At 44.7% G+C, this 25,893-nt stretch overlaps 1 protein-coding gene and 1 long non-coding RNA gene across 5 annotated transcripts in view; one reads left to right on the top strand and one right to left on the bottom strand.

Moving 5' to 3' along the window:
- Window positions 1-2,610: 2,610 nt before the first annotated feature.
- LOC148002610 (uncharacterized) lies at window positions 2,611-5,543 on the bottom strand. The gene is made up of 4 exons (XR_015633089.1): window positions 5,293-5,543; window positions 5,029-5,091; window positions 4,832-4,896; window positions 2,611-3,999 (listed from the first exon to the last, which is right to left on the bottom strand). It is a non-coding gene; the product is annotated as an uncharacterized LOC148002610 (long non-coding RNA).
- Upk1b (uroplakin 1B) overlaps window positions 5,305-25,893 on the top strand; it is a 37,415-nt gene continuing 16,826 nt past the window's right edge. The window contains exons 1-5 of one of the 4 annotated variants that reach the window (XM_087576237.1): window positions 5,305-5,577; window positions 19,206-19,289; window positions 20,261-20,461; window positions 22,778-22,852; window positions 23,422-23,544. In XM_087576237.1, the coding sequence (XP_087432363.1) occupies window positions 19,221-19,289; window positions 20,261-20,461; window positions 22,778-22,852; window positions 23,422-23,544 (468 nt within the window). In that variant the 5' untranslated portion in view covers window positions 5,305-5,577; window positions 19,206-19,220. Of the gene's footprint in view, window positions 5,578-19,201; window positions 19,290-20,260; window positions 20,462-22,777; window positions 22,853-23,421; window positions 23,545-25,893 lie in introns of all 4 variants that reach the window. The other 3 variants (NM_001024253.2, XM_087576238.1, XM_087576239.1) reach the window with 3 other exon arrangements.

A 25,893-nucleotide genomic window follows, 5' to 3' on the forward strand; every position in this document is an offset into this window, starting at 1 on the left:
AGTAATTTAGAGCAACATTTAGAAAGGTGCAAACTTCATGTAACTGGTGCTTTGGCCACATGCTTTCTGCTTTCTCTTCAAGCATGACTTACACAGCAATCATGTTTTTCCAAGACCGAGGAGAACGCATTCACCCGTAACCTCCCAAACAAGAAAATTAATTTCTCATCCAGTACCACTCTGGTTTGTTTGGTGAGGCAGTGTGTGCACAGAACAAAACACAAAAAGCAATGTCAGGCTTTTCTTCTATTTATCTTCAGGGGTGTGTGTGTATTCATGCATGTGTGTGTGTAAGTGTGTGTGTGTGCGCATGTGTGTGCATGTGTGTGATGTATATGTATTGTGTGTGTGTGATATATGTGTGGTGTGTGCAATGTATGTATGGTGTGTGTGGGGTGTGTGTGTGATATGTATATTGTATGTGTGAGTACACGTGTGTACACGTGTGTGCATGTGTGTAACATATGTTATGTGTGTGCATGTGTGTGATGTATATGTATTGTGTGTGTATGATATATGTGTGGTGTGTGCAATGTATGTATGGTGTGTGTGGGGTGTGTGTGGGTGATATGTATATTGTATGTGTGAGTACACATGTGTGTACACGTGTGTGCATGTGTGTAACATATGTTATGTGTGTGCATGTGTGTGATGCATGTGTGTTGTGTGTATGAGTGAGTGTGTGTGTATATGTGATATATGTGTGTTGTGGGGGGAATGTGCATGCATGTAATGTATGTGTGGTGTGTGTGATATATGTGTGTTGTTCGTGAGGTGTGTGAGTGTGCATGTGTGTGCCCATGAGTGTGATGGTCATGTATTTGTGTTTTGCATGTGTGGGTGTGCATGTGTATGATGTATGTGTAGTGTGTGTGTGTGTGTGTGTGTGTGTGTGCGCGACATGAAGATGGTGATCATGAGCGGGAAGAAGAGCTCTTAGTGAAGGCAGAAGGGAAGGGACAGTGGGCTCAGATGACACAGAAGCAGAAAGGGCACCCGCAATGGGCAAGAGGGAATCTCTAAGAGGCCTAGGGCATTAGTATAACAGGACTGAGAAGAACTAAGTAAACACCACAGTGAAATCCATTTATTGGTTAACTTAAAAAAAAAATCCTCAAGGGAAACAAAAGCCTAGAATCCACCTCTCACCTGGGACTGAGAGTTGCTTTTCTTGTCTGCACGTCTGTCCAGGAAGGAATGGCTGGAAGGCATGACCAGCCCTCCTGATGAGACCTTTAAGACTCGGGCTGAGAGCTGGTCTCTAACAAGATGTGTCGGGCTAAAGAGGAACCAGTGATGAGAACTAAAAACAAAACAACAACAGAAAAAATGGGAGAAGCAGGGTTGAGTGTAGTTTGGGAAGCCAGAGCAGAGACTGAAGAAGGACGGATGGCTCAGTCTGCCATGTCACTGCTGCTGAGTGACAGTAAATGTAGACAGTTGACAACTGCCGGCTTTGGTCAGATAGAGGCCGTTTGACTTACGGAGTGATGAGAATGAACGCAAGAACAGATTCAGCAAGATGTATAACAGTTAGTAATCAAGGCAAGCAAGTTGCCTAGAGCATGAGTAAGGCTAGGGCTGGAGGGGTGACAGCCATTCAAGGCTAGGCTCACAATCAAAAATATAGGAAAAGGTTAACCTTCTAGGTGCTGAAAAGACATGATGTTTTCTCATAGGGCCTATTAGATCCAAAATATATGGCTGTCTAGAGCATCTTCAGTTGTGTGTCTAAATAGACCAAGCTTCAGAGCATGCCTCCTTAATATTGGGCATCAGGGTTACTGTGAAGGATTTCATTCGCTGGAAGGAAAACTGGGCTCTGTGGTTATTTTATTAGAACTTGGTCAGTCCATGAAAAGTACTATTATCAGAGCCATAAACGAGAGTTAAATGCACCACAATCCTATGGATCGATGTCTCTATGCAGATGAGAGAGGGTAGGCACAAGATAAGGCAAGGCCTGTGATTGGGCAGTGAAAAAGTAAGGCAGAGTTTTGGAGAAAGGAGAGAGAGAAGAAGGGGAAAAAGAAGATGGAGGAAAAGAATAACCCACTCCTGTGTGGCTTTAATTAGCCACGGGTAGCTATAAATATATAAGGGATGGGTTATTATAGGATAATTTGTCTTATCTAGATGGGCAGTTTATATCATTATCAATTGGCTCTGAGTTTATTGTATGGACGTTTTGTGGATGAGGATCTACTGATATAAATCTGATTGTTAAATTACAAGCTTCAAGAGTTTTGATTTTACCAGGATACTGGGGATTGTGACAATAACCACAGTGGGCGGATGCTGGCAATGTGAGCAAAGTCCGAGGCAGAGAGTCACAAGAGGGTGGCACTGCTGGAGCCAGAGAGTAGCTGGTGCCACTGTGGGGCTAGCCATGGGGGAGGAGAGACTGACGGGACAGAGAGTAGCAGGAGGTAGGGTAGCATAGTACCTGGAGCCCTGCATCATAGTTTTAATATTTATCACAACACAGACCCTCCTAAAGCAAAGATCTTTACTTTAAAGATGGAGATGTCCCTCTTGTGGAAAATGTCTAGGTAAGCAGGTCTATTAACATTGGATTTGGGTTTTTTTTTTCATTAATTTTTTTTTAGTCATATTACATCCCGACCACAGCCCTACCCCCCCCATCTCCTTCTAGTCCCAGCCTCAAATTGCTAAATAGGAAAAAAAAATGCCCGTTGAAACTCAAAACCTCTTAGTTTATTCATTTCAAAAAAATTTTCACCAAAACTCAAGACTAACTGAAGAGAGTGATCACCCCCCCAGGGCCTTTTAGACACTCATACTTCAAACACAGGGTGGAAAGTTGATTGTGCTAGGGGTTGGCCAGGCAGAGAGGGCAGCAGGCCTTATAAGGAACACAGAAGATGGATTTGGCTTGAGAATGGGAGTCTAGATGAAATCACGGAGCACAAACTGGCTGCAAACCAGTGTGTGGGCAGAACACCTCTGGTGCCCATGGGAGCCAGTTTCTCTGGCAGTGCGCTTTACCAGACCCTACCTGCAGGGTTTTTGGCCAGATGTACTATAAAAAAAGCTCGGGACCTCTGCGGGCTGAATTACACAAGAGGATGCCCTGGTTCCCCTCTCAGGAGACTGTTATACAGGAACTCCATATTTCTCCCCATTCTTCTTTAACCACTGGGGTTTCTGATATAAATTGTGGTAATAGAAAAACAATCTTGGGTGGGGTTTTTTGTTTGGTTTGGTTTGGTTTGGTTTGGTTTGGTTTGGTTTTAGTTTTGCTTTTTGCTTTTTGTTTGTTGGGTGTTGGTTGTTCTGTTCTGTGTTGTTTTGTTTGCAATGGGAATTCACAGATTAGTTCTTTTAGTCATAAAAGTCATTAGTTCTTTTAGGATACGGTTAAGGAGAAAGAAAAACCTTGCAAAACAGAAATTAGTTACTAGAAAAATTAATCTGTCCTGCTTTCACATTAAGAGTTTCACAAATTCCACAGCTAATCAATTGCAGTTATCTGAAAACTAATTCTGTACTTCCTGCTCTCCTGTTACTCAGTTTTGTGTTTCCTCTGTCTATTCTGAAAAGATTTTCAAACCTGTGAAAGCTTTTAAAACTTATACACATGCACGTCACGCATGCACACACACATATGCATACATATATCTGCATACGTACATATACATCCATATCATTATGTGTGTGCCCTCAGAGACCACAAGAGGGCATTAGATTCCCTGGGGGCGGAGTTATAGGTCCCTGTGACCCAGCGAAGTGGATGATGGGAACTGAAGTCAGGTCCTCTGGCAGAGCTGCAAGTGTTCTTGAGGTACCGCTCCAGCCTCGAATCTTTTATGTTTCTCTCCATGCAGCCCCAGGATAACATAAAATACCCGGAACATGGATGGAAGTGAGCCTCTGCTTCCTTACTTTTTCATTGCTTACAGATTTCCAAGGAAGCACGTTTCGATGACCTGTGTTTCTCTTAGGAAAGTCGTCATCTAGGTGCTGTAATAAAATGGACTGCAAAAAGAGTAGAAGTCACCCAAACCTGACCACCCAAATGGATTCCCACTAATATTTGCTGAAAGTTCTTCCTAGAGCTGAAATTCAAATATATTTTTAAAAATAAAGTTGTATCAACGCAGACGGACTACTTCATAAGGAGAGAGCCTTTCTGATACATTGTAATTTTCTGATACATTGTAATTTGCTGTAACTCAAGCAGAATGCTTTGTAAGAGGAGCTGTTCTGTTATGCTGTAATTTGCCGTTTTTTCATCTTTAGCTTCTAGGATTTGGTCCTGAGGCAACATGAACTTTTGTAAGCATTCGTTGAGTAAACTTATTTTTGAGGAACTGTTTTATGTGACTTCCTTTTTAACCACTGTATAAAATTTTATTGTATGAATTATTCTAGTCACCTAAGCGCACTCTGGAACACCGAACAGGAAGAAGAGGCCCGGAGAGGGACATGCGCATCCCATGCTGTCCCCTTTCAAGCACTGTCTCCCATTGTCAGTCTTGCTCAGGAACTGGACTCAGCTATGGACATCTGTTCCCCAAGGACATCTGTTCCTCACCTAAAGATATAGGTCACTGAGGCAGCCAGTGCAGAGCTCAGATAAGCTATCATCTTCAAGGCTGTACCACCTATACTGCTTGTGCGTCTATGGTCATGGATCTCAGGGTACTTGCTAATGAGCGCACTGCGTGCTAACTGTGTCCCTTGAGTAAGAAGAGCCTATGGTGAGAAGGTGTTAATCTATGAGGACCTCCCAATCTATCCATGGAAGTGCTCAGACCCTTTTAATATCGCCGCCCTTACATGTCCCTCAATGTCAGACTAAACTCACCATGTGTTGTTATTTTCCCATTAAAAGCAATATTCGTCTCGCTGTGTATACATGACTCAGTGGTCCTGAAGGAAGAGACGGAGAGAAAAGAGGGACCTAGTTAGTCATCAAAGCATTATCTGATCCTGTCTCTTCGTTTGCATTTCTCTATCATGTTTCCAACTTTCTTCTCCTTTATTAGTTGCTGAGCCACTCACCGAATGGATATTACGGTCCCCTCAAGTACAGCCCGTGGTTACAGAAACTGAACCTGCCCAGGCCTGTGCAAGTAGAGAAGGGAGCATGAGCAGGGTTATTTACTAAGCAAAGGTTTAATGTTAATGATCCGATCAAGTGAAGGCACATCAGCTAAACATAAATGTAAACACGCACGCGCGCGCACACACACTCTCACACACACACACACACACACACACACACGCGCGCACACACGCACACACACACACACAACCAAACCAAACCTGTTTGCACTCAAGGAGAAAAGCTGAACACTCCATCAGAGATGTACATTCCAAAGCAGCAGAGATCTGCCCACAGTGCTTCCTGCTCAGCCGGGCAGAGGCAGGTTCAGGCAGCGTCCAGCTCCACCCATGTGAGATGCCTCGTCCCAATCACAGACCACCCTTCCCTGGGACTAGAGCATCGGAGGATACTGTGGGGTAGAAAAGCACCTTGGGCTGGTGCATGCTGTGGAGTGAGTCTGTGCAGCGTCAGGAAGAGACGGCAGAAGAGACCAGGCAGCCAGTGTGAGTATAGAAACTTCTCAGAGCAACCCACCGGTTCCCTCTACTCTCCTGGGAGCAAGGACGTGGGTTTTAATGAAAAAGGGCTGTACACTGTAACGGTAGAGTCTGTCCGTTTTGTAGTTTGAGATCTTATAACTTCTGGAAAGTCTTATTTGTCCCTTTGCCTGTCAAGGTTTCCTGCTCTTGTCAGAAATCATTTGGTCTGACAAGCCTTTAAAAGGATCTGTGGGGCAGTTTCTTACAGGTCTTCCCTGCGAACGGTTCTGCTTAATCAGTATGTGGGCTAGAATAAGTCAACAAATTAGTTTTATCTAAGAAAAGGCCACTTTTGCAGGACCAATCTTTACTGTTCACTAATCAGTTGATCCCCCCAGGATCTGCAGGTTATAAATAAATGTATTCTTGTCCTAATATTTTTATACAAATTGTTTCAAGTAACACCAGTATTATCGGATATTTATACTTTTATGATTATGGTTTATAAACTTAAATTTTTATTTCTCAGTAGCTTTAGGCATCGTTAAGAACATTTATGATTTTTTTAATTAATTTTAAGTCTTTATAAAAGTCGAGGCGATACTTATAGACCATTTCTTGCTGAGTTAAGCTGATAAGCACAGCAGGAAAGAAGGCGATGCATTTCATGCCTGGGCATTATTTCTTGTGTATAGCTAGCATGGATAGTGTGCTTTTTCTAGTTCCTTGAGGAAGAAGTTCTCCCTTTGATTAATCTTCCCAATAAGCGTAAAAATGCTTTTTTTGTGTGTGCGTGCTTACAGCATACTGCTTTGTTTTCTGCAGTACTAGGCTTTAAAAAAAAAAAATCAACTCTCCTATCTTTTTTTTTTTTTTATCTACCCAAAGAGACTCCTAAACATGTAGATCACAAGAGAAGTTGTTAGGCAATGAAATGTCAATTTTTTTCACTCTTGCGTACATCCCGAACCACCTCGTGAATCAGCTCCAGAATCTCCTGGACCCTCCTCTGCAATCTGGGCCCCCATGGCTCTGCAGGCTGCCCGCAAGCCTGATGAGTCACCGCCGCCTATCTCGGACAGAGACCACATGGATGGGGAAGGTCCTTGTTTGTCTTTCTCTTTCCCTCCACCTCCCCCGCTTCCTCCCTCCCATTCTCTCAATCCAAACTTCTCTAGCATCCGCTCGAGGCGTGGTTTGTATATTCTTTCATGCAAGAAACTCGAGCAAGGAAAAGGGGTACTGGGCTTGAAAAGGCAATCCCATGGGTGGCAGGCGAGTGTCTTTTCTCTTCTGCATTGAACACTGGTTTGTCTAGTGAGCAGTTGTTCTCCATCTTACTCAGCAGGTCAGGAGACATCAACACCCTAGATATGAACAACTTCGTAAGAAAACAAACTTAGTGAAGGTACAAGGAAAGAAAAGAAAAAGAAAATACACTTTTTTTTTTTTTTGCTTCTTTTTTTCGGAGCTGGGGACCGAACCCAAGGGCCTTGCGCTTCCTAGGCAAGCGCTCTACCACTGAGCTAAATCCCCAACCCCAAGAAAATACACTTTTAACTTCTTAAATTCGGCACTTCTAAAATTAAAGAACCTCCCAGGGTGTTGAGCGATTGGAGTAAGTCATGGAGGTGCTGGGTCACTGGGGAGTTCTTCTCTAGGGTGGGGCTCACAAGGGACACTTGTTTACAAGGAGACACTTAAGGTGAGGCACACAGCCACTGTTAGTGCCACAGCTCGCGCTCTCTCTCTCTCTCTCTCTCTCTCTCTCTCTCTCTCTCTCTGCTCTCTGCTGCTTGACACTTAAATGTAAGTCACCTTATCCTGCCAACTTCCCTTCTAATACTGTCAGGTAAAGAAATTTCACACACATGAGGAAAATGGCATGTTTGAGAATAAGAGGTTTGTGACAGTCACAAACCAGCCCTTAGTACTTGGTGCTAAATGGAAGGCAAGACAACAGGACATAGCACATCTCTGGGAATCATCTATCTGGAGAGAAAGACCCAAGCCCCATGCTCCCTCCTTCCCTCCTTCCCTCCATCTCTCTCCCCCTCCTCTCCTTCATCTGTCTCTCCCTCTCTTTTCCTGTTTTGTTTTATGTTTTGAAACAGCGTCTCTCAAAACGTAGCCCAGACTGACCTCAAATGTAGAGCTCTCCTCTCTTGGCCACAGAGAGATGGAATTACAGACATGTGTCACCACACCCAGCCTCTGAGTCTCCAAGTTTGAGTCAGGAGGTTTGTCCTTTTAGGCCCTACTTCCTTGTGGGCTCTGTCTCCTTCTGATGGTTCCTCTATTCTCCCTCTGAAGAGCAGTGTGAGGAGAGCTCTAATAAACTCACGATCAGGCATTGCCATTGATGGCTCACGAGCCGCATCTCGAGTCTCGTGGATGTTTTTGTATTTTAACCAGAAGCAAAGGAATGATTTTGTAACCATGGTGTTTCCTAAATTAGAGGGGAGACAAGGAAAGACTGAGCAGGAGGTGGTGGTGGTGGAAGGCTTTCTCCTGGGGGCTTTGTATACAAGGCTCCCTTAAAGCTAAGATAAAACTCAGATCAATGCCAAGCCTCTTAACTTTAACATAAATGGAAACAATGTCTTATCTTGAAAAGAAGAAATATTAGGGTAGGCAAGATGGCTCAGGTAAACACTTGCCTAGAATTTAAGCTTAGTTCTTAGGGCCCATGGTAGAAGGAGAGAAACACCTCCCACAAGCTGTCCTCTGACCTCCACAGATAGGCAATAACACACACACACACACACACACACACACACACACACACACACACCCCTCACATATGCAGTACCCATGCAATAGTACATTTTTTTAAAAATTAGAGATATTATTAGTGACAAACTATAAAGCTGGCTTATGAGTCAGGAAAGTTGGACTTGAAATCTGTTTAAAGCACTGATATTGTGGAATAAGTCACAACCCCTCTCTGGCCCTTGGCTTCCTCATCTGTACAGCGAGGAGATGACTGCAGAGCTCCTGAGTTTACAGCCAAACTTAAGAATCCACCCCACCACAAATGAGCTCAAAGTCTGGAACAAAAACACCTTGACCTTTCCCTAATTAGATATCTTATTAGTGATATAAAAACAACCAAGAGTATAATCATTGACTTCAAGTTGTGACAACCTGAGTTTTATAGTTTGTTTTTTAATAGTATTCTTCATCAAAATTGGCCCTTTTTTTTTTCTTTTTTCTTTTTTCTTTTTTTCGGAGCTGGGGACCGAACTCAGCCTAGCGCTCTACCACTGAGCTAAATCCCCAACCCTGGCCTTTTTTTTTTTTTTTAATGCACACAATCTGTTCTGTTGTGGGTTTGTAGTGATGCCACACAAGCATGAGTGAAGAAAAGAAGTAGGCTAGGATGCTTCGGCAGACGCCAGTAGGAAAGAAAAGTTAAGTATACACAGCCAGTAAGTAGGACATCACACTCCTGCTGGCTAAGAACAGAAAGGGGTAGAGATAAGGAAGCAAAATCCCTGACAGGTCAGTTGGGGAAAGGGTTCAGTGAGCAGAAATAAGAGGCAAATTCGCAAAGGGATGACTAAGAGAAACCAGGAAATACCAGGAAGAGCCTGGTGCTGTGTTGAATAGAGCTAAAAAGTTTCCCAGTCTCTCTCTGGTTGACTAGAAGATAGAATGACTAGATCTGGCTAATATCACACACACACACACACACACACACACACACACACACACACACACACACACACACACCCAGGGGGCGGGGAAGGAGAGAGAGAGAGAGAGAGAGAGAGAGAGAGAGATCATCACTCTGTCTACAAGAACCAAAACGCCAAATGGTTCTTAACTTCAACTGCAATAGAATAGTATGGGAGGCCATTTTGGTTTGAAAAGAACCATCGACAACAGAGAATGCTGACCAAGAAGAGGGATGGGGCAGTGTGACACAGGAAGACGAAGCTTGTGTGTAACAAGATAATCCCTAGGATTCCCCTTCAAATTAAGCCAGTGGTTTTGAGCCTTCCTAGTGCTGTGACCCTTCAATACAGTTCCTTGTGTTGTGGTAACCCCCAACCATAAATTGCCTTTCATTGTAACTTTACAACTGTAATTTTGGGGCTGTTATGAATCGTAAATGTAAATACTTTTGAAGACAGAGGTTTGCCAAAGAGATCTCAACCGCCCCAGGTTGAGAACCACTGAATTAAGGCCTCAGGGAGCCCTGAAAAGTTACCAAAATCAGAACTGCCTTTGGGACAGTGGATCTTAACATCAAATAAATAGTTGGCCCTTAAAAGGCTATCTATGTTTGTGAACCTCTAAGCATTGATAGACTAACCTGAAATAATTAAGTAGATCGCTTAGCTTACTTTTGTACTACAAACTAAGTCCTAAGATACACATCAGAATAGTACCTAAACTTTAAGAAAAGTTATAAAAAAAAAGAAAACACTCAAAATCACATATTCTGATGGCTAATTTTTTTTCAAATTAAGAAATATCTGTGTTCTTTGACTTGGGCTTTAATGCGTATTTTCAGAGTAAGTGGAATGTCTGGGCTCTGAAGGATAATTGAGAACCTCTGCTTTAGGAAGTTTACTCCAAATGAACTGGGTAGAGTTGGAACAGAAGTTAGTGAGTTCATTTGAATCAGACATTAACACTGTCAGTGAGAATTGGAAAAAAGAAGTCAAAGGGCTTGAGAGCCCTCAGAAAACAGTGCTTTTGCTACTATTGAAAATACAGATCTATCCAATTGGAGTATTACTTAAGGTTTTCCTTGAAAAAGAAGGTTCTCCAAGAAATAAAACTCTTAGGATACACAAGGGTGCATGTATACATGCACTGTGTGTGTGTGTGTGTGTGTGACTCCAATGAGAGAAGGAGCTCAACCTTAATGAATTGGATTACTAGGTTGTGTTATTTTGGCTACCAGTACATCTGACATCTACACAGTAGGTCAGCAGTCTTAAACTCCGAGAGGAGTTAACCTTGCAGATTAGAGTCTCAGACTAATGAGAAAGAACTTCTGTCTCTTCAGAGAACATCTATGTTTGCACTTTCAGCCTTCGGATATCTATAAAAGGCTCTTCATAAGACGGAGGCTAAGTTACTTTACTCAAAATCTACAGGTGCAGTAGTTCACACCTTTAACCCCAGCTTTTGGAAAGCTGAGGCACGAGAATCAATCACAAGTTCAAGGCTAGTCTGTGATACACAGTGAAACCACTCCTTTAAAAATAGACTATATCTTTATATCTGAATTTTTTAAAGAATTATTTATTTATTATGTAAGTACACTGTAGCTGTCTTCAGACACACCAGAAGAGGGCATCAGATCCCACTACAGGTGGTTGTGAGCAACCATGTGGTTGCTGGGATTTGAACTCAGGACATCTGAAAGAGCAGTCGGGTGCTCTTAACCGCTGAGCCATCTCTCCAGCCCTATATCTGAATTTTAATGTTTATGCTATATCTGAACACTAGGCTCCATGCTCTACCCCAAATAAAATTAAAATTAGCCACCACAGGAACGGAGAGCACTTGTCTCTTTCCCAGAGGACCCGTGTCAGGTTAAATTCTCAGCAGACATGTGGTAGCTCACAACCATCCTTCTTGTTGCAGGATATTGATCTGTCACCCTCTTCAGAGGGCACCAGGCAGTCATTCGGTGCACATACACACTGCATACAAAACACTCACCCACACAAAAGAAAACAAATCTTTTCTAAAAGTGTATAATTAACCCTTAAAAGAAGTTTATCCGATACTTCTTTATCAAGCATGCAAAGAAAACAATTTGTATCCTGCGTGTAGCAAGCAGCCGTTCATCCCTCTGCTCTTCTTTCTCTTCTTGGAAAGGTAAGAAACTCAGAGTGTCTTTCTAAAAAACTAACCATCGTGGGGCTGGAGAGATGGCTCAGTGGTTAAGAGCACTGGTTGATCTTCCAGAAGACTTCCGTTCTATTCCCAACACCAGCATGGCAGTTCATATCTGTCTTTAATTCTAATGCCTGGGGATTCTAGACTCTGGATTCTATGAGCATCAAGGGCACACACAGTATATAGGCCCACATGCAGACAAACACTCATGCACATAAAAGAAAATAAAAGGTTTCTTAAAAAAACTAAAAAAAAAACTTAAAAAACTGTCAACATCGAACTTCATTAAACCTTTTTGTTTTAATTCAAAACATGTACTAGTCTACCCTTTCCCCCTAGGATTGTTTTAGGAAGTAGGGTTTCACATAGCACATGATGGCCAGGAACTCAACATGGAGTTGAGGATGAGCTTGACCTTTGACCCTGCTGCCTCCTCCCAGCGCTGAGGCAATTGGCATGCCTTGTATCTGGCTTTATGCGGTACATAGAATGATACCCAGGGTGCTGCATGAGGGAATCAAGAGCTCTACCCACTGAGCAGCACCCCCAGCCTCCAGGCATTTAGATGTCTTCACACCCAAACCCTGTCGGCCTTTCTCTCAGTACCAGGAGTGCATCTTTCCCCAGATAATCTTCTGGTTGTATACAGTAAGCAAGTTCACTTACAGGAACAATTTCTAGACATTCTCTGGCTGCACTTCATAAACTCTTCGGTGACTGCCTTCTGAGCCTAGGGATCTGTCTACGTCTTCCTTTTCTGTTAGTCCTAGAACACTGGTTTCACACAAGATACAGAGCTAGTGAGGGGTGCTCGGTCGGATCCCCCACTCTTGTTCTAGCCAAAGGCACAATATTTTGACCTGTTCTTATAATATTAAATGGTGTTGTTTTGTTTTATTGAAATCATGCCTTAGTTGCCTTCAGCATTTCCTGTCTTGTGAGCTCTAGTCTATCTGCTTCAAGAAGCTTCAAGAAACTGAAGCAAAAGCCAAGAAAATTAATATTGCCTAGAGAACCGACATGTCATGAGACCTTCGCATGTTCTCACTTACTGTTTACAGAACCCTTGATGTGCCTTATAGTCCCCATTGACAGATGGGGTCAACAAGAATATTAGGGTCACAGAATCACATGATCAAACTAGGATTCGTACCAAAATCTATCCAATACCCATATTCTCCCTGCTTCTCCTTACTCCCGAACCTCTTCTCTTGCTGTAATATGCCAGAAGCCCTACACAGGAGATACAAGAGTAAAACGTTTCACAGTGTGGAGGAGGGATCCAAGAGGGACACTGAGAGAACTGGGGAGTGAAAGGTTTATTAGAAAAGTTATTTATGCCATGGATAGACAGGGGCAGCAGCATGCTGGAGGTTCTGAGGAATCTTCAGGCCCCGGGGACCAGAGACAGACAGCATGGCAGGGTCTCTGAAAAAGGAATCAAGAACCGAATGGCAGAAGGGTGGTCTATTTTTATACCTATCTCAGGATGGAGGAGCTCTCAAGGTACAAGCCTGAAGCCATGCCCTCTGGAAGGAGGTAGAGAAGGTGGTGGGGAACAGGATGTGTAGTCACCAATGCCTGCCTTTGATATAAACTCACTTCCCAGGTGAGAGAGGTGCTGCTTGGAAGTCTGTCAGTTAGGGGCTCACAGGCTGTCCTTGGACGGTCCCTATGAACAAGTATCAGCCTGAGCCTCAGCTGGATTCTAACGTTATGTCCTTACAAAGAGGAAAGAATGCAGAGAGAAAGCAAGCATCCCCAGGCCACAGGAAACCTCAGAGGTTATGTCTCCATCACCACAGTCTGAATCAGAGGGCTTAGCAGTGGCTGGTCCACGGAGGCAAGAGTTAACTGGGCAGGAGTGCTGATGGAATGTACATACACCCTCCCTGTGGACAGACGTGCAACTTGGTACCTGATACCAGCCACACCCCAGCACAGCTAGGAGGCTTTTTCCCTTTCCCTAGTGAGAGTTTTACTTCTTAAAGCCAATTATGGAAACAAGAAGAAGCACAAAAGGGTACCTGTGAGTGTGAGGCCTCCAGTATCCTCACAGAGTAGCTGCCCATCCGGGAAGAGGAAGTGGATATGAGGTTGATTCTCCTTGACCTAGGAGCTTGTAAAGGCAGTCATCATTAGTGCCTCTGTTCGGTGTTTATGGGTCTCTAGGGTATTAAATGTAACCTTAACCCAAGACCTTCTCCTTTCCAAATATTCCCGTCAACAATCTCTTGTTTGTAAACAGTCTTAGATTTTGAGGATCATAGTCCCTAGTCCCATGAAACAAGTTGTAGCCTAGCCATTTTATAAGCAAGGAAATAGACGGATAATAAGGTCGGTCACTGCTCAGAGTAACTCTTGATAGGGAGACTTGACTTTGAATCTGGCATCCTGGTGCCAAGTCTAGCGAGCTCACCATCAGACCTCAACTACTGCACTATACCATGAGTGGACAACAGGACGGCTGCATCTGGCTTCTCTTGACATTTATGGCTGAGGGAGAGGTGCCACAAACATCAACTTAATCTAAACAAGAGAGAGGAAGGCATTGTGGCACCCTTGAGAAGCTGAGGTGGGAGAAGCACAAGTTTGAGGTCAGTTAGTCTGTGCAAGACCCTACCTTTACAAAACAAAGCACAGATATTGGAGGAAATGCTGTCAAACACTGATCTCCCATTGGCTTCACAGCACATCCTTCACTTCCAGGTAGAAGAAGAAGGGGGAGCTGTACGTTTGGAAAACATCCATACCTTCTCCTGGATAATAGTGGGAAAATATTAGTGTGCTGATGCCCTGTGTAAAGGCTAAGGAACTGGGGAAGGGTGCGGAGTGAAGTCTGGTGCTCCAACCCTCTCAAAGAATGGCCCCTCTGTCTAGAGAAAATGTATGTGTTCCCTCTATTCCCAGGTTGGCAAGGAAGCTAGGCTGGCAATGTCTTTTTCTAGTTAAAGTGTTAGCATTGTGTCAGGATTGCTAAACTCTGACACTAAATTACCAGAAGTCAGGCTGACATGGATTTAACTCTGGGTCCTGGGGTTTCTGTCGGTATGGCCTTGAGCAAATGGGTCTCTCCAGCTTCTTTTCCTCACTGTCAAGGTGGAAGGAATCAGATTCTCAGGCAAGATCCTCAAGAAGTGTGTATCCCATGAAACTTCAACTGTAGAGATTCCCAAACAAGACCTACATGACAACACCAACATGGACAGGGAAAGCCCCATCCCTAGATGAAGACTAGCCAATGGCTGCTGAGAAAGAGAACTGGTTTGTCTACATGGTCCAGCCCCTAGAGAGGTCATCCAATCCCAAGTGATCAGCCCTGAATACATGTTCATAAGAGTAAACTAAATAGGCTCAGAAGGTGTGTGTGTGTGTGTGTATCTGTGTGAGTGTGTGTGTGTATCTGTGTGAGTGTGTGTGTGAATGTGCGTGAATGTGTGTGAGTGTGAGTGTGTCTGTTTGTGTGTCTGTGTGTGTACATGTATGTACGTATGTGTGTGTATATGTGAGTGTGAATGTGTGTGAGTGTGTGTGAATGTGTATGAGTGTGAGTGAGTGTGTATGAGTGTGTGTGTGCATATGTGTTTGTGTGTGTGAGTGTATATATGAGTGTGTGTATGTGAGTGTGAGTGTGTGTGAGTGTATGTGTGTGTGTCTGTGTGAGTGTGTGTGAGTGTGTGTGAGTGTGTGTCTGTGTGTCTGTGTGTCTGTGTGTGTACATGTATGTGTGTGTGTATGTGAGTGTGAGTGTGTGTATGAGTGTGTGTGAATGTGTGTGAGTGTGTGTGTGAGTGTGTGTGTCTGTGAGTGTGTATGTGAGCATGTGTGTGAGTGTATGTGTGTGTGAGTGTGTGAATGTGTGTGAGTGTGTGTGAGTGTGTGTGCGAGAGTGTGTGTGAGTGTGTGTGAGTGTGTGTGAGTGTGTGTGAGTGTGTGTGAGTGTGTGTCTCTGTGTCTGTGTGTCTATGTGTACATGTACGTACGTATGTGTGTGTTTGAGTGTGTGTGTGAGAGTGTGTATGTGTCTGTCTGTGTGTCTGTGTGTGTACATGTATGTATGTGTGTGAGTGTGTGTGAGTGTGTGTGAGTGTGTGTGTGTGTGTGTGAGACCATAATAATTATAGAGGAAGAGGTCATAATTTGAGAGGCATCAAGTAGGCACAAGAAAGAAGGCTTAGAGGGGAAAAGGTGAGTGATTCACAGTACTCATGCATGAAATTCTCAAAAACATAAAACATTTAAAATCTTGAAAGGAGTGCAACCCAGCCAACATGGATGGTAACCCACTGACTCTCACTTCAGACTTCTGACTCCAAACCGTCAGCTATTGTCTTTGCAAGATGGAGGAAATGTGTTACTATAGCAATAAAAAACAAGCCCAGAGTTTTGGCAAAAATACCCATTTATGAGGTCTGTTGAGAAGATGAACAAAGATGTCTGACCCAGAATGGAGAGAGCACTGAGGGGGCCCATAGGTGGCAGCTACCATTCTTTGGGATCACTTTTGGAAAATGAGTGTGGCTTTCTTTAAGACAACACAAAGATATTTTAGTTTTAATTACTTTCATGGGAATGGAGTGGTGCACACACGAGCACACAAGTGCCCTTGGAGACCAGAAGAGAGATCATTGGATGCCCTAGAGTCACGGGCAATTGTGGGCTGCCCAACTCAGGTGCTGAGAACTGGACGCGGGTCCTCTGAAAGCACAGCAGTTAATCTCAACTGCTGGCCCACTTCCCCAGCACCAAGACAAGCATGGCTTTCTAAGTAACGATTTGAAGAAAGTTGGGAAGGGGCAGCAAGTTCAGAACGCCTTGCCTATCGATGCAATCCTTTCTCAAGGTACCCACCCACAGGCCACCGTCTAGCTTTCTCCCATGTTTTTCTTGCTCAAATCAGCCTCCTGCCTACCTCCTCCCTTCTCTCCTCCACGCTGATCTGCATTTCCTATCCCAATCCTGATTCTAGCATTCTCCTCATCTCTACCTGAACTTAACAGAGAAAACCCACTTCTAAAACCCGGTGACGTCTGGGAAAGTAGTTGGAGTCGGTACTGAACCAACATCCCTTGCTGGATCCCTGGATCCTTCAGCTTCCTTCTGGACCAACAGAGACCCCCTTGTTGAACATCTACCTGGGCCCTTTCTTTTTCTCCACAGTGCTCAGAATCCCCCTTTCTCAGCACTGACCCTAGTTAATTTGCCTTTAAAATACTTGGTGTTATGGTCCCACGTTAGATTCCCTGAAAGGGGGAAGCAAAACCGATCTCCTCTCTGTTCTTTGAGCCTAACTAACAGAAACTGCTACGCGCCAAACCAGTGCAGAATCGTACAGTGACAGTCAGGAATGAAGTTAAACTTGGCCTCTCCAGGTATTTGCTCTTTACAGACTGTGCTTTTATTATCTGAATGTCTATCTTTCAAAGTCTGTTCATTTGTGTGTCTAGATGAGAGAGCAGCCCAACCTGTCTGTGCCTACCAATAATGAATTTTACGATGTAACTGATCCGGCTGTGCCAGTCACACTATCCCTGTCAATGATGCCTTCTAGGCACTATAAGATTCTACCCATCAGATACGGAAGACTTACCCCAGATAAACGAATGCCATTTCTAAGCAGAAACTCCACAAGGTGGGTGGGGGGGGACCAGAAGGAAATGTAGCGAGGACTGAGATACTTCTGTTCCTCTTGACAAACATGGATGGAATGCGTGTGCCAAAATGAGTCAAAAACACTCATACGTTTTAACTTTTGAAACTCCCACAGCCTTCAAGGAGAAAAGAAATGGGAAAATATTTAGGGATGTTTAAATTACTTAGGTTATTGGACTACTTAGGCTATTATAACTAAAATACGTAGGGTATTAATATATGCCTTATAGTGTGTCTTGTAACAATAGAGCTAACATTTGTCAGGGCCTGAGACATATAAAAGACCTAGGTTGAAGGGATCTCAGAAAGTAGTTAAGACCACAAACTATTCTAAAGGACCCGAGTTCACTTCCCAGGACCCAAACCAGATCACTCACAGCAGCCTGTAACTCCAGCTCCAGGGGATCTGAAGCCTCAGTCCTACACAGGCATCCACAGTTACAGCATGCACTAACACAGACACACATGGTTTTAGAAAGAAAGAAAGGAAAGACGGAAGGAAGGAAGGAAGGAAGGAAGGAAGGAAGGAAGGAAGGAAGGAAGGAAAGAAGGGAGGGAGGGAGGAAGGGAGGGAGGGAGGGAGGGAGGGAGGGAGGGAGGGAGGGAGGGAGGGGAAAACAAAACAACAAAAGCAAGACATGCCCCACAAACCACGAGTTCAGCTAAACTGGCTAACTTTGTGTCTTGTCTTCACTTTGCGCTTCTGAATCTACCCCCTCTCACTTCCCCTTTCCTTGTAAAGTCTACCACTGATCCCACGGTCCTCCTCCACATCCTACCTCTACTCTCCTTATTCGAAAACTGACTCTATATACCAGGCTAAGCTGGAGCCCTTCTCACTCAGGCCCCAACTTGTGTATTTAGACATCCACTTATACATTTCTTTTTTTTTTTTCTTTTCTTTTTTTCGGAGCTGGGGACCGAACCCAGGGCCTTGCGATTGCTAGGCAAGCGCTCTACCACTGAGCTAAATCCCCAACCCCTACACTTATACATTTCTAATGACTTGAGACCTTAGCCTCTCTCCTAGCACAGAATCCTAGACTATAACCATCTTCCCCATTCATCCTTACATACCTCAACATGCAAATTGTTTGTGTATTGTGCATTTAATACCTTTTGACTTAGGTTTTAATTGGTTAGCTAATAAACAATCAAGTGTTGGGGGATGTGAGCAGTTTCTCTCAACATCTCAAGTGCTAAAGCAAAAAACGATTGACCCAAACATCCAACTTTGGGCCCCTTCTGGAGAACCTACAGGAGGCAAAGAGTTTAGTTGCATCTGGCACAAACTGCATAAATAGTTTCTAGCAGGCAGTGTACGCTTCAAGGAAGAGTGTGGGCCCTAGAGTCACACAGAGCAAAGAAGCTCCCAAATCTGCCATTTCTGTCTGTGTCTCCTCAAAGGCACTACGTTAGTTAGCTAGTTAGCTAGCTAGCTAGCTAGCTAGTTAGTTAGTTAGTTAGTTAGTTAGGCTTTGATTCTCTGATGAATAAAAGAGCCTCCTCCTCTCCCAGCGTTTTGTTCTAGTTGGGTTCTGATAATCTATTATGTACACAAAGTCCCTAGAAGAGTGCACAGGGGAGCTACACATCCCTCTTTTCTCCACATTTGTCTCCTGCAAGAGGGAACTTCCCTTTGTACAACCTGTGTTCTTTAGAATAATAAAATTTTTAACATTAACCCATGGGCCAAAATGTCCTCAGCCAACTCTCTTAGTTTCCCTATGGTTGCAGTTGGCCTTGCCCAAGGACAGCAGTGGCAATACCTGAAGCTGTCAATGTGTGTCAGCCTGGTCGTCACTGTGACAGGTCTGCTTTTTGTGCTCCTGGTGACCTTGAAGAACCTCAGGTCCCCTCTCAGAAGGATGATTCTGGTGTCTTTTGTACCCTAAGGGACTCCTGAGGGAAACAGATCAGACTCTAAAAGCCCTTCTTTTATTCTTTAGAAAACTCCTGTGATGGCTGATCTCAGGCATCAAATGTCCACCATTACTAAAGGCTCTCATGACCTTGATTTGGACACAAAAGGGGGAAACAAGGGATGTCATGATTTGCTGATAGAATAGAGACTGAAGCAGTGTTTGCTACCTGCTCTCTTCCAATGCAACATTCTTAACTGTTTCTTCAGCCAGTGGGAAATCCTGAAAATGGCCAAAGACGATTCCACCGTTCGTTGCTTCCAGGGCCTGTTGATTTTTGGACACGTGATTGTTGGTGTAAGTTATGAATATTTTTTAAAAAATTGTTTTCTTCTTGTAAGCATGGCTTTTAGATAAATTAAAAGTACAAGTTTAAGAAAATATAAATGTCATTCCCCTTTATAGTGACTTCATTTTAAGAAACGTGGTAGCAAATATCCTAGCTAGAATCTTAAAATAGTTGTGTGTAATCACCTACTATGACAGAAGACCATGGTCAACATTAAATTAGATTATTTTCTTTCCAGTTTTTAAGACATAATGACTATTAACAGTCATGTGTTCACCATGGTCAGCGTCTAAACACACCTGCTACTCATTCATTTATGCTTCTGTCCAGTTTCGCCTTGGTTTGACTTGAGGACTGTGTTATTGAAGGTGCTGGGACAGATATCCTTCTGTAAGGCTAAGCCACGCTGTGCGAGCAAGAGGAGTCAGGGGATCAGGGAGTCAAGAGAGCTGGTCCTTGGCTCAGGGCTGCCTATGTCTCTGTGTGGCTATGGACAAGTCACCATTATTCAGAACCTTGGCTCTTCGTCCATAGAATATGAGCCCTGGGAAGACAGTCACAGTGATTCCAGAACCACTATGACAATGGCCAGGACACTTCAAGTGTTATAACCCAGGAACGTTTGCAATGGGATAGGATAGGAGAATAACTTTCATGCAAGAATGAACAGTCTGAGTGGGTCATGTCCCAGGGGCTTTATGGATGGTCTGGGGCTACCTAAATCTTTTCCCAAATAGCAAACAGACAGAGTTATATGTGGAAGAAAGGCAGAGGGTATATGGAAGAAGGAAGCAAGATAGAAATAGCTACTGAGTCTCCTGGCAACTGGGGAATCATTGCATAATGCCTCTGTTAGATGTAAGAGACTCACTGCTTGCACCTACCCTAACCCCATTCCCCATCCCCCATCCCCCATCCCCACCCCCATGCTGTGTTCTTGACCACCAGCCTGACAGGCTCATTCTCCGCTTGTTTCCAGATGTGTGGGATCGCCCTGACAGCAGAGTGTATCTTCTTTGTATCTGACCAACACAGCCTTTATCCACTTCTTGAAGCCACCAACAACGATGATATCTTTGGGGCAGCTTGGATAGGCATGTTTGTGGGCATCTGCCTCTTCTGCTTGTCTGTTCTAGCCATAGTAGGAATTATGAAGTCCAACAGGAAAATCCTCTTGGCGGTAAGGCCTTACAATGCTCTGTGGACTGGAGATGTAGCTCAGTTGACAGAGTGCCTGCCTAGCACACACGAAATCTTGGGTTCAGTCCCTAGCACCATATTTCCTGTGCACGGTGGAGCAGGTCTGCAAACCTGTTCTGTAGGTAGGGGCAAAATGATCCTCAATTCCTAGTAACCCTAGGCTATATAACAAGTTCAAGACCAGCCTGCACTGCAAGAGACCCTTTCTCAGAATAACAACTAACAGCTTCACTGCAGTTGTTTTCCTGGGTCAATTTTGATGAATTGCTTCTTCTCCATTGAGCAAAGAGCTTTGGCTTTCATGGGCCAGTGGGTTCCAGATGAGTGGACAAAAGGGGGGATAGGGGAGATGCCCTGTGGCAAGATCACCCATACAGGAGGTAAAGATGCTCGTCATGGTTGAAAGTTCAGGTTCTGGTAAACGAACTGCAAGTGGGAATGCCTATGGGTGGTCTAGCTGGCTATGTGCAGATGTGTGCTTCTCCAGCCATGGTCTGCATGTGCCCAGCAGTCACAGCCAGGACTGACATGAACATGAGAAAGAAACCATGGGAATGTCTTTGTTAGATTTTACCCCCCCCCTTAAAAATAGCTAGTTAGCTTTACGTGTCGATGTGTTAAGATACAAAACGGAAAGTGAATTTTTCAAAACAGACAACAGCCTTTTTTGAAGGCTTTGGGGTTCAAAGCCAACAGCTTTTGTGACATGGCTGCATGACCCACGCTGACATTTACCCTGCAGTACAGGATCCCCAGAAGACCCCAAACAGCACCATTGTGAGTGACCCATTCACACCACTCTGTGGTCTCAAGGCACTGACTAGGTCAAGCTCTGCCTTTGCTAATGGAAATGAAAGGGAAGGGAATCTTACTTGGGCCTAGCCCTCTACCGTCTACTCTGTGCCCCAGGATAGCAGTCCATGTCTTTGTCATTACATGCACATACACACCCATCCCCATACCTCTCCCTACCCCTACAGTATACTCCCCTACCCTGAGTCCCACTTCTGTGGAAGAAGCTCAGCCACTTAAGGAGCCTGTTGGTCTGCTTCTCAGGTAACCATTGCCCTAGTACCCAGGAATGCAGAATGTTTGCCTTCTGTTTCCTTTTGGGGGAGTTAGTTTCAGGGCAAATGCACTCTAAGAGAGTAGGAAAAGGAACACAGGGAAGAGGATGAGAACTGAGAGATCTTCCTGAAGACAACCTCAGACTGCACCCTGGCCTCCTCTCTGGCCTAATCCTTAGGGGTCCTGAGGTTCTGTAAGAGCTCTTGACAGGAAGCAAGGCAGTAGCCAATATGGGGAGGGTTACTGGAGTCTCTGAAAACTCTCTTTCCTGATTTTTTCCCATAGATGTGGTTGGGGTTTTGGGGGGAATGGGAGGGTTGTTGTTTTATTTTGTTTGGGGGGTCAGACAGTGAAAGCAGCCAAGGGTCCTGACCCTTGAACCCACCAACACGCCAAAGAGGGAGGACAAGTTGCCCTTACCTACTCTACAGTCCTTCTTCCCAAAACGGACATGAGGAGAGATAGTGCATGTATAAAAGCGTGCAAGGCAGGGGCTCTCACTGAAAGGCTTCTACTATCCAGCTCTGTTCCAGCCAGACACTGGGGACAAGGCTGCTCTGAGCTGTTCACACACAGTGACTTGCAGCCCGTGCACACACAGCAGAAGCAGCGCATCGAGAGCTCTGCTTCCCTCACCTGAGCTGGTATCACTAGAACATGGGTGTGTGTTCTGTGTGAACAGTGAGTCTCTGTGCCGGAAGACTGCCTGCTCCTTAAAGGTGACACTGGGTAGGAAAGACACAAGGCATTAAATATGGTCACCATCCTTTCCTGACTTCTGTGGTTCTACCTCTTCAGCAATTCATGAAGAAAATGACTCCCACTTTGGAGAGATTTGCAGTGTTCGGTGTCGTATATGATGCACTAAGGCCGTCTCGCCAGCCACCAGGCATGTGGGTGTAACCAAAAGAAAACTCTGAAAAGCCCACACATTCCTTCTTTGTTTATATTATCTCCCCCGTATTAAAATAGAATTCAGGGTGCTGAGTTCCGGATGAGAAAACTCCAAACTGAATGGCCGTTCCTTCCAGAGATAAGCAGAGAACTGACCCATGTACCGCCTTGTTCCCAGTACCTAGCACAACCCCAGTCCAAGCAGCTGACCAAAAGGGGCTTGTGCTACCTGACTGCTTGGGTAGCACTTTTAGATGAACGTGCTTAAAACTCACAGCAACCACTTGGTGAGATGTCTATTATAATCCTCTCTTCTCATCTGTTTCCTTCCTAGTACTTCATCATGATGTTTATAGTGTATGGTTTTGAAGTGGCGTCTTGCATCACAGCAGCCACACAACGAGACTTTGTGAGTATAGTCCCAAATGCAGAGGAAGAATGACACTCTAGCGACCGACATGCTTCCACCCCTCGCTGTGCACTGGTCGTGCTAATGTGTACATTATTAATACTCAATGCTGTATCAGGAAGCATTGCTTGTCTTGTCTAAATCACAAGAGAAAGGCATTAAAAGAAAGAAATGTATCTAGGGATAAATGGCTGACAGGTCACACCAAGAATGCGGAGTCCAGGCCGCCTGCTTCCCAATTCCCCCGAGCTGTGATCCTAGCACTGGTCGCCAATCATCCGCACCAGGGCCTTTCTGCATGTTCTGCCTCTTGGAAGACACAATTCAGGATCTTTCTGGTTCTGTTTCTCACTGTTTCCCTAGTCCTTAAGACACCTCTCTACCCCAGTCAAGCAGCGATTTCTTCTTATATGGAAACCCAAAGCAACCCCAACCAAATGAGCGTAGTGCCCCTGGGTTTAGCTTCCCTCCAAGAGGATGCTCAATTAGAGCAACAGGCTCTACAAAAGGACTTGGCCTTTCTAGGGAGCAGGTGTGCTGATTCTCTTGTGCTGTTCCCGCCCCTGCAGTTCACGACCAACCTCTTCCTGAAGCAGATGCTGATGAGGTATCAAAACAACAGCCCCCCAACCAATGACGACAAATGGAAGAACAGCTATGTCACCAAGACCTGGGATAGGCTCATGCTGCAGGTAGGAGTGTGGTCCTGGGGTGATCGTCTACACATCCTAATGTGGGTAGGAACGAGGTCAGTGCCTCCAGCAGGTTTCTTCAGGAAGAGACTTGTTCCACGTCAGGTCAGCAATACCTCTTGTTTACTGGTCTGCCTGAGGATGGAGAAATGTAAAGGCAGGACTCAGGGAGGCCTCGAGATCCATGTTTTATGTAAAGCTTGAATGCTGATTGCCCTGCCCTGTAGAGTGTACATTAAAGAACTTTGGGTTAATAATATGTTCTGCCCTTAGGACTTAGCTCTCACTTACAGTAACAAAAAAATGGCACCCTACCTTCCCCACAGAGAACTCAAATGGTGGCATACATGACTCACCTTTTATGTCTCCTTTGATGAATTCTGCTAATTATCGGGAGATGTGATTTGATTTAACCACTTAGTTTTAAGTGGCCATCATACCACATATCCACGTCTATCCCAAATGACGTCAGAACACCCAGTCTCCCAGAGTACTGCCCATGTTGTATTTGTGTATAACAGCTAATGTGAGTCAACTCTCCACTGCCCCAACACATACACACATGCAAATTCAATTCTCTCTCTCTCTCTCTCTCTCTCTCTCTCTCTCTCTCTCTCTCTCTCTCTCTCTCTCACACACACACACACACACACACACACACACAAACTGTCACTCATGCACTCACATAGATACACACTCACTGACAAATGCACACTCACACTCACTGACATACACACTCACATTCTCTCTCTCTCTCTTTCTCTCATACACACACACACACACACACACACACACACCAGACTTTCAGTCTACCTCACCCCTTTCAACTCTCTCTTTACACTCCTACTTCACTAGACACCCGACACTCTAGTGTCCCCTGCCTGCCCTCTCCCCTTCATGTGCCATGGGACCTAGAAATTGGCTAGGTTTCCTCTCAGCCCTGCATGGCTCCTCTACTATCTCTTCCCCTGATTCCCTCCTTGTTCAAAACCTTGAAGTCCATGCCTCCAGCCTAGGATCTTCTTACTGTAGTTATTTATCTACCACACTGCACACAGTCATTCCCCTGCCTCCCTCCACTAGGGATTTCAGTATCACCAACTGTGTCCTTGTCATTCATAGTCCAATCATCGTGTACTAAATGAAGCTTCATAAACCCGGGGACTCAGACAACCCCATGGGGATTCTTTACCTTGCTGCATCCCACAGATCTCCTACCTCACCTCAGCCACCTTTCTCCATGGCAACAGCCAGCATGTCATCACCAGTAGCTGTACCACCCACTTTCTGATGACCTTCTAGAATTTCTTCCATTGGCTTTAACATCCTCATGCCATCATGTTGTCCCACTGGGGCCTCTAATCAATTATCCATGTTTTCATTTCCCAACACCCTTCATGCTTCCTCTTTTTTTTTCTTTTCTTTTTTTTGGGGGGCTGGGGATTGAACCCAGGACCTTGCGCTTCCTAGGCAAGTGCTCTACCACTGAGCCAAATCCCCAACCCCCATGCTTCCTCTTATAACCTTCGCTCTCTGCTGGCTCCTTCGCTCTGAGGTCAATCTACGTTCATCTTTCCTTCCTAGCCCTATGGAAGTTAACACAATATTTGCCCATTCCTCCCCTAAGGGCTAACTATTACTGGGAAATCCGCTCCCCCCCCCCACTCATGCTAATTTAAATTCCTGACTAGAAAGCTCACATGGGCACTCTGTTTCCTGGCGCATTTTCCAAGAAATCTGCATCATCACTATTGAATAGATTTCCAGTTTTCACCTCTGCAAAATTCCTCCCCACCCTCAGCTTCAGCCATGGCTGCACCTCATGCCTTAAGAATATAGAAACAATCAGTTGGGATCCATTTCTTCTCTCTCCCAGAAAGTCTTCCCATCCATGTTTATCTGCAGCCAAGACAGACAGACTGCCCCGCACCCAAGTCGCTGGCTTCCATGCCAAGTTCTTCCCCTTTTCTTTGGCTTACTCTGCTCTGACTCATCAGCCTACAAGAACATCCTCGAGAACTCCTGCCCGATGCTCACCCATTATGCAGTTCTAGTTCATGACGAGTCTCAGAAGAGAAACCTGTGCCTGCTGCTTGTGTTTTCACACTTTTCAATTGCTATTGGCCAACTACAGTTGGCTTCTGACCACAACACTTCCATGATACCAGTCCCTTCAATCCTGCCAACACGATGGTCATGTTTCTGTCTTACTAACTCATGGCCCTTACGATGCATTGACTAAAACAAAGAATGAGGGGCTAGGAGATGGACACAGTCTGAGGGGCTGGAGACATGGACACAGTCTGAGGGGCTGGAGAGATGGACACAGTCTGAGGGGCTAGGAGATGG

The sequence above is a fragment of the Rattus norvegicus genome, chromosome 11, assembly GCF_021556685.1.
Source record: "Rattus norvegicus strain SHRSP/BbbUtx chromosome 11, alternate assembly SHRSP_T2T, whole genome shotgun sequence".
NCBI lineage: Eukaryota > Metazoa > Chordata > Mammalia > Rodentia > Muridae > Rattus > Rattus norvegicus.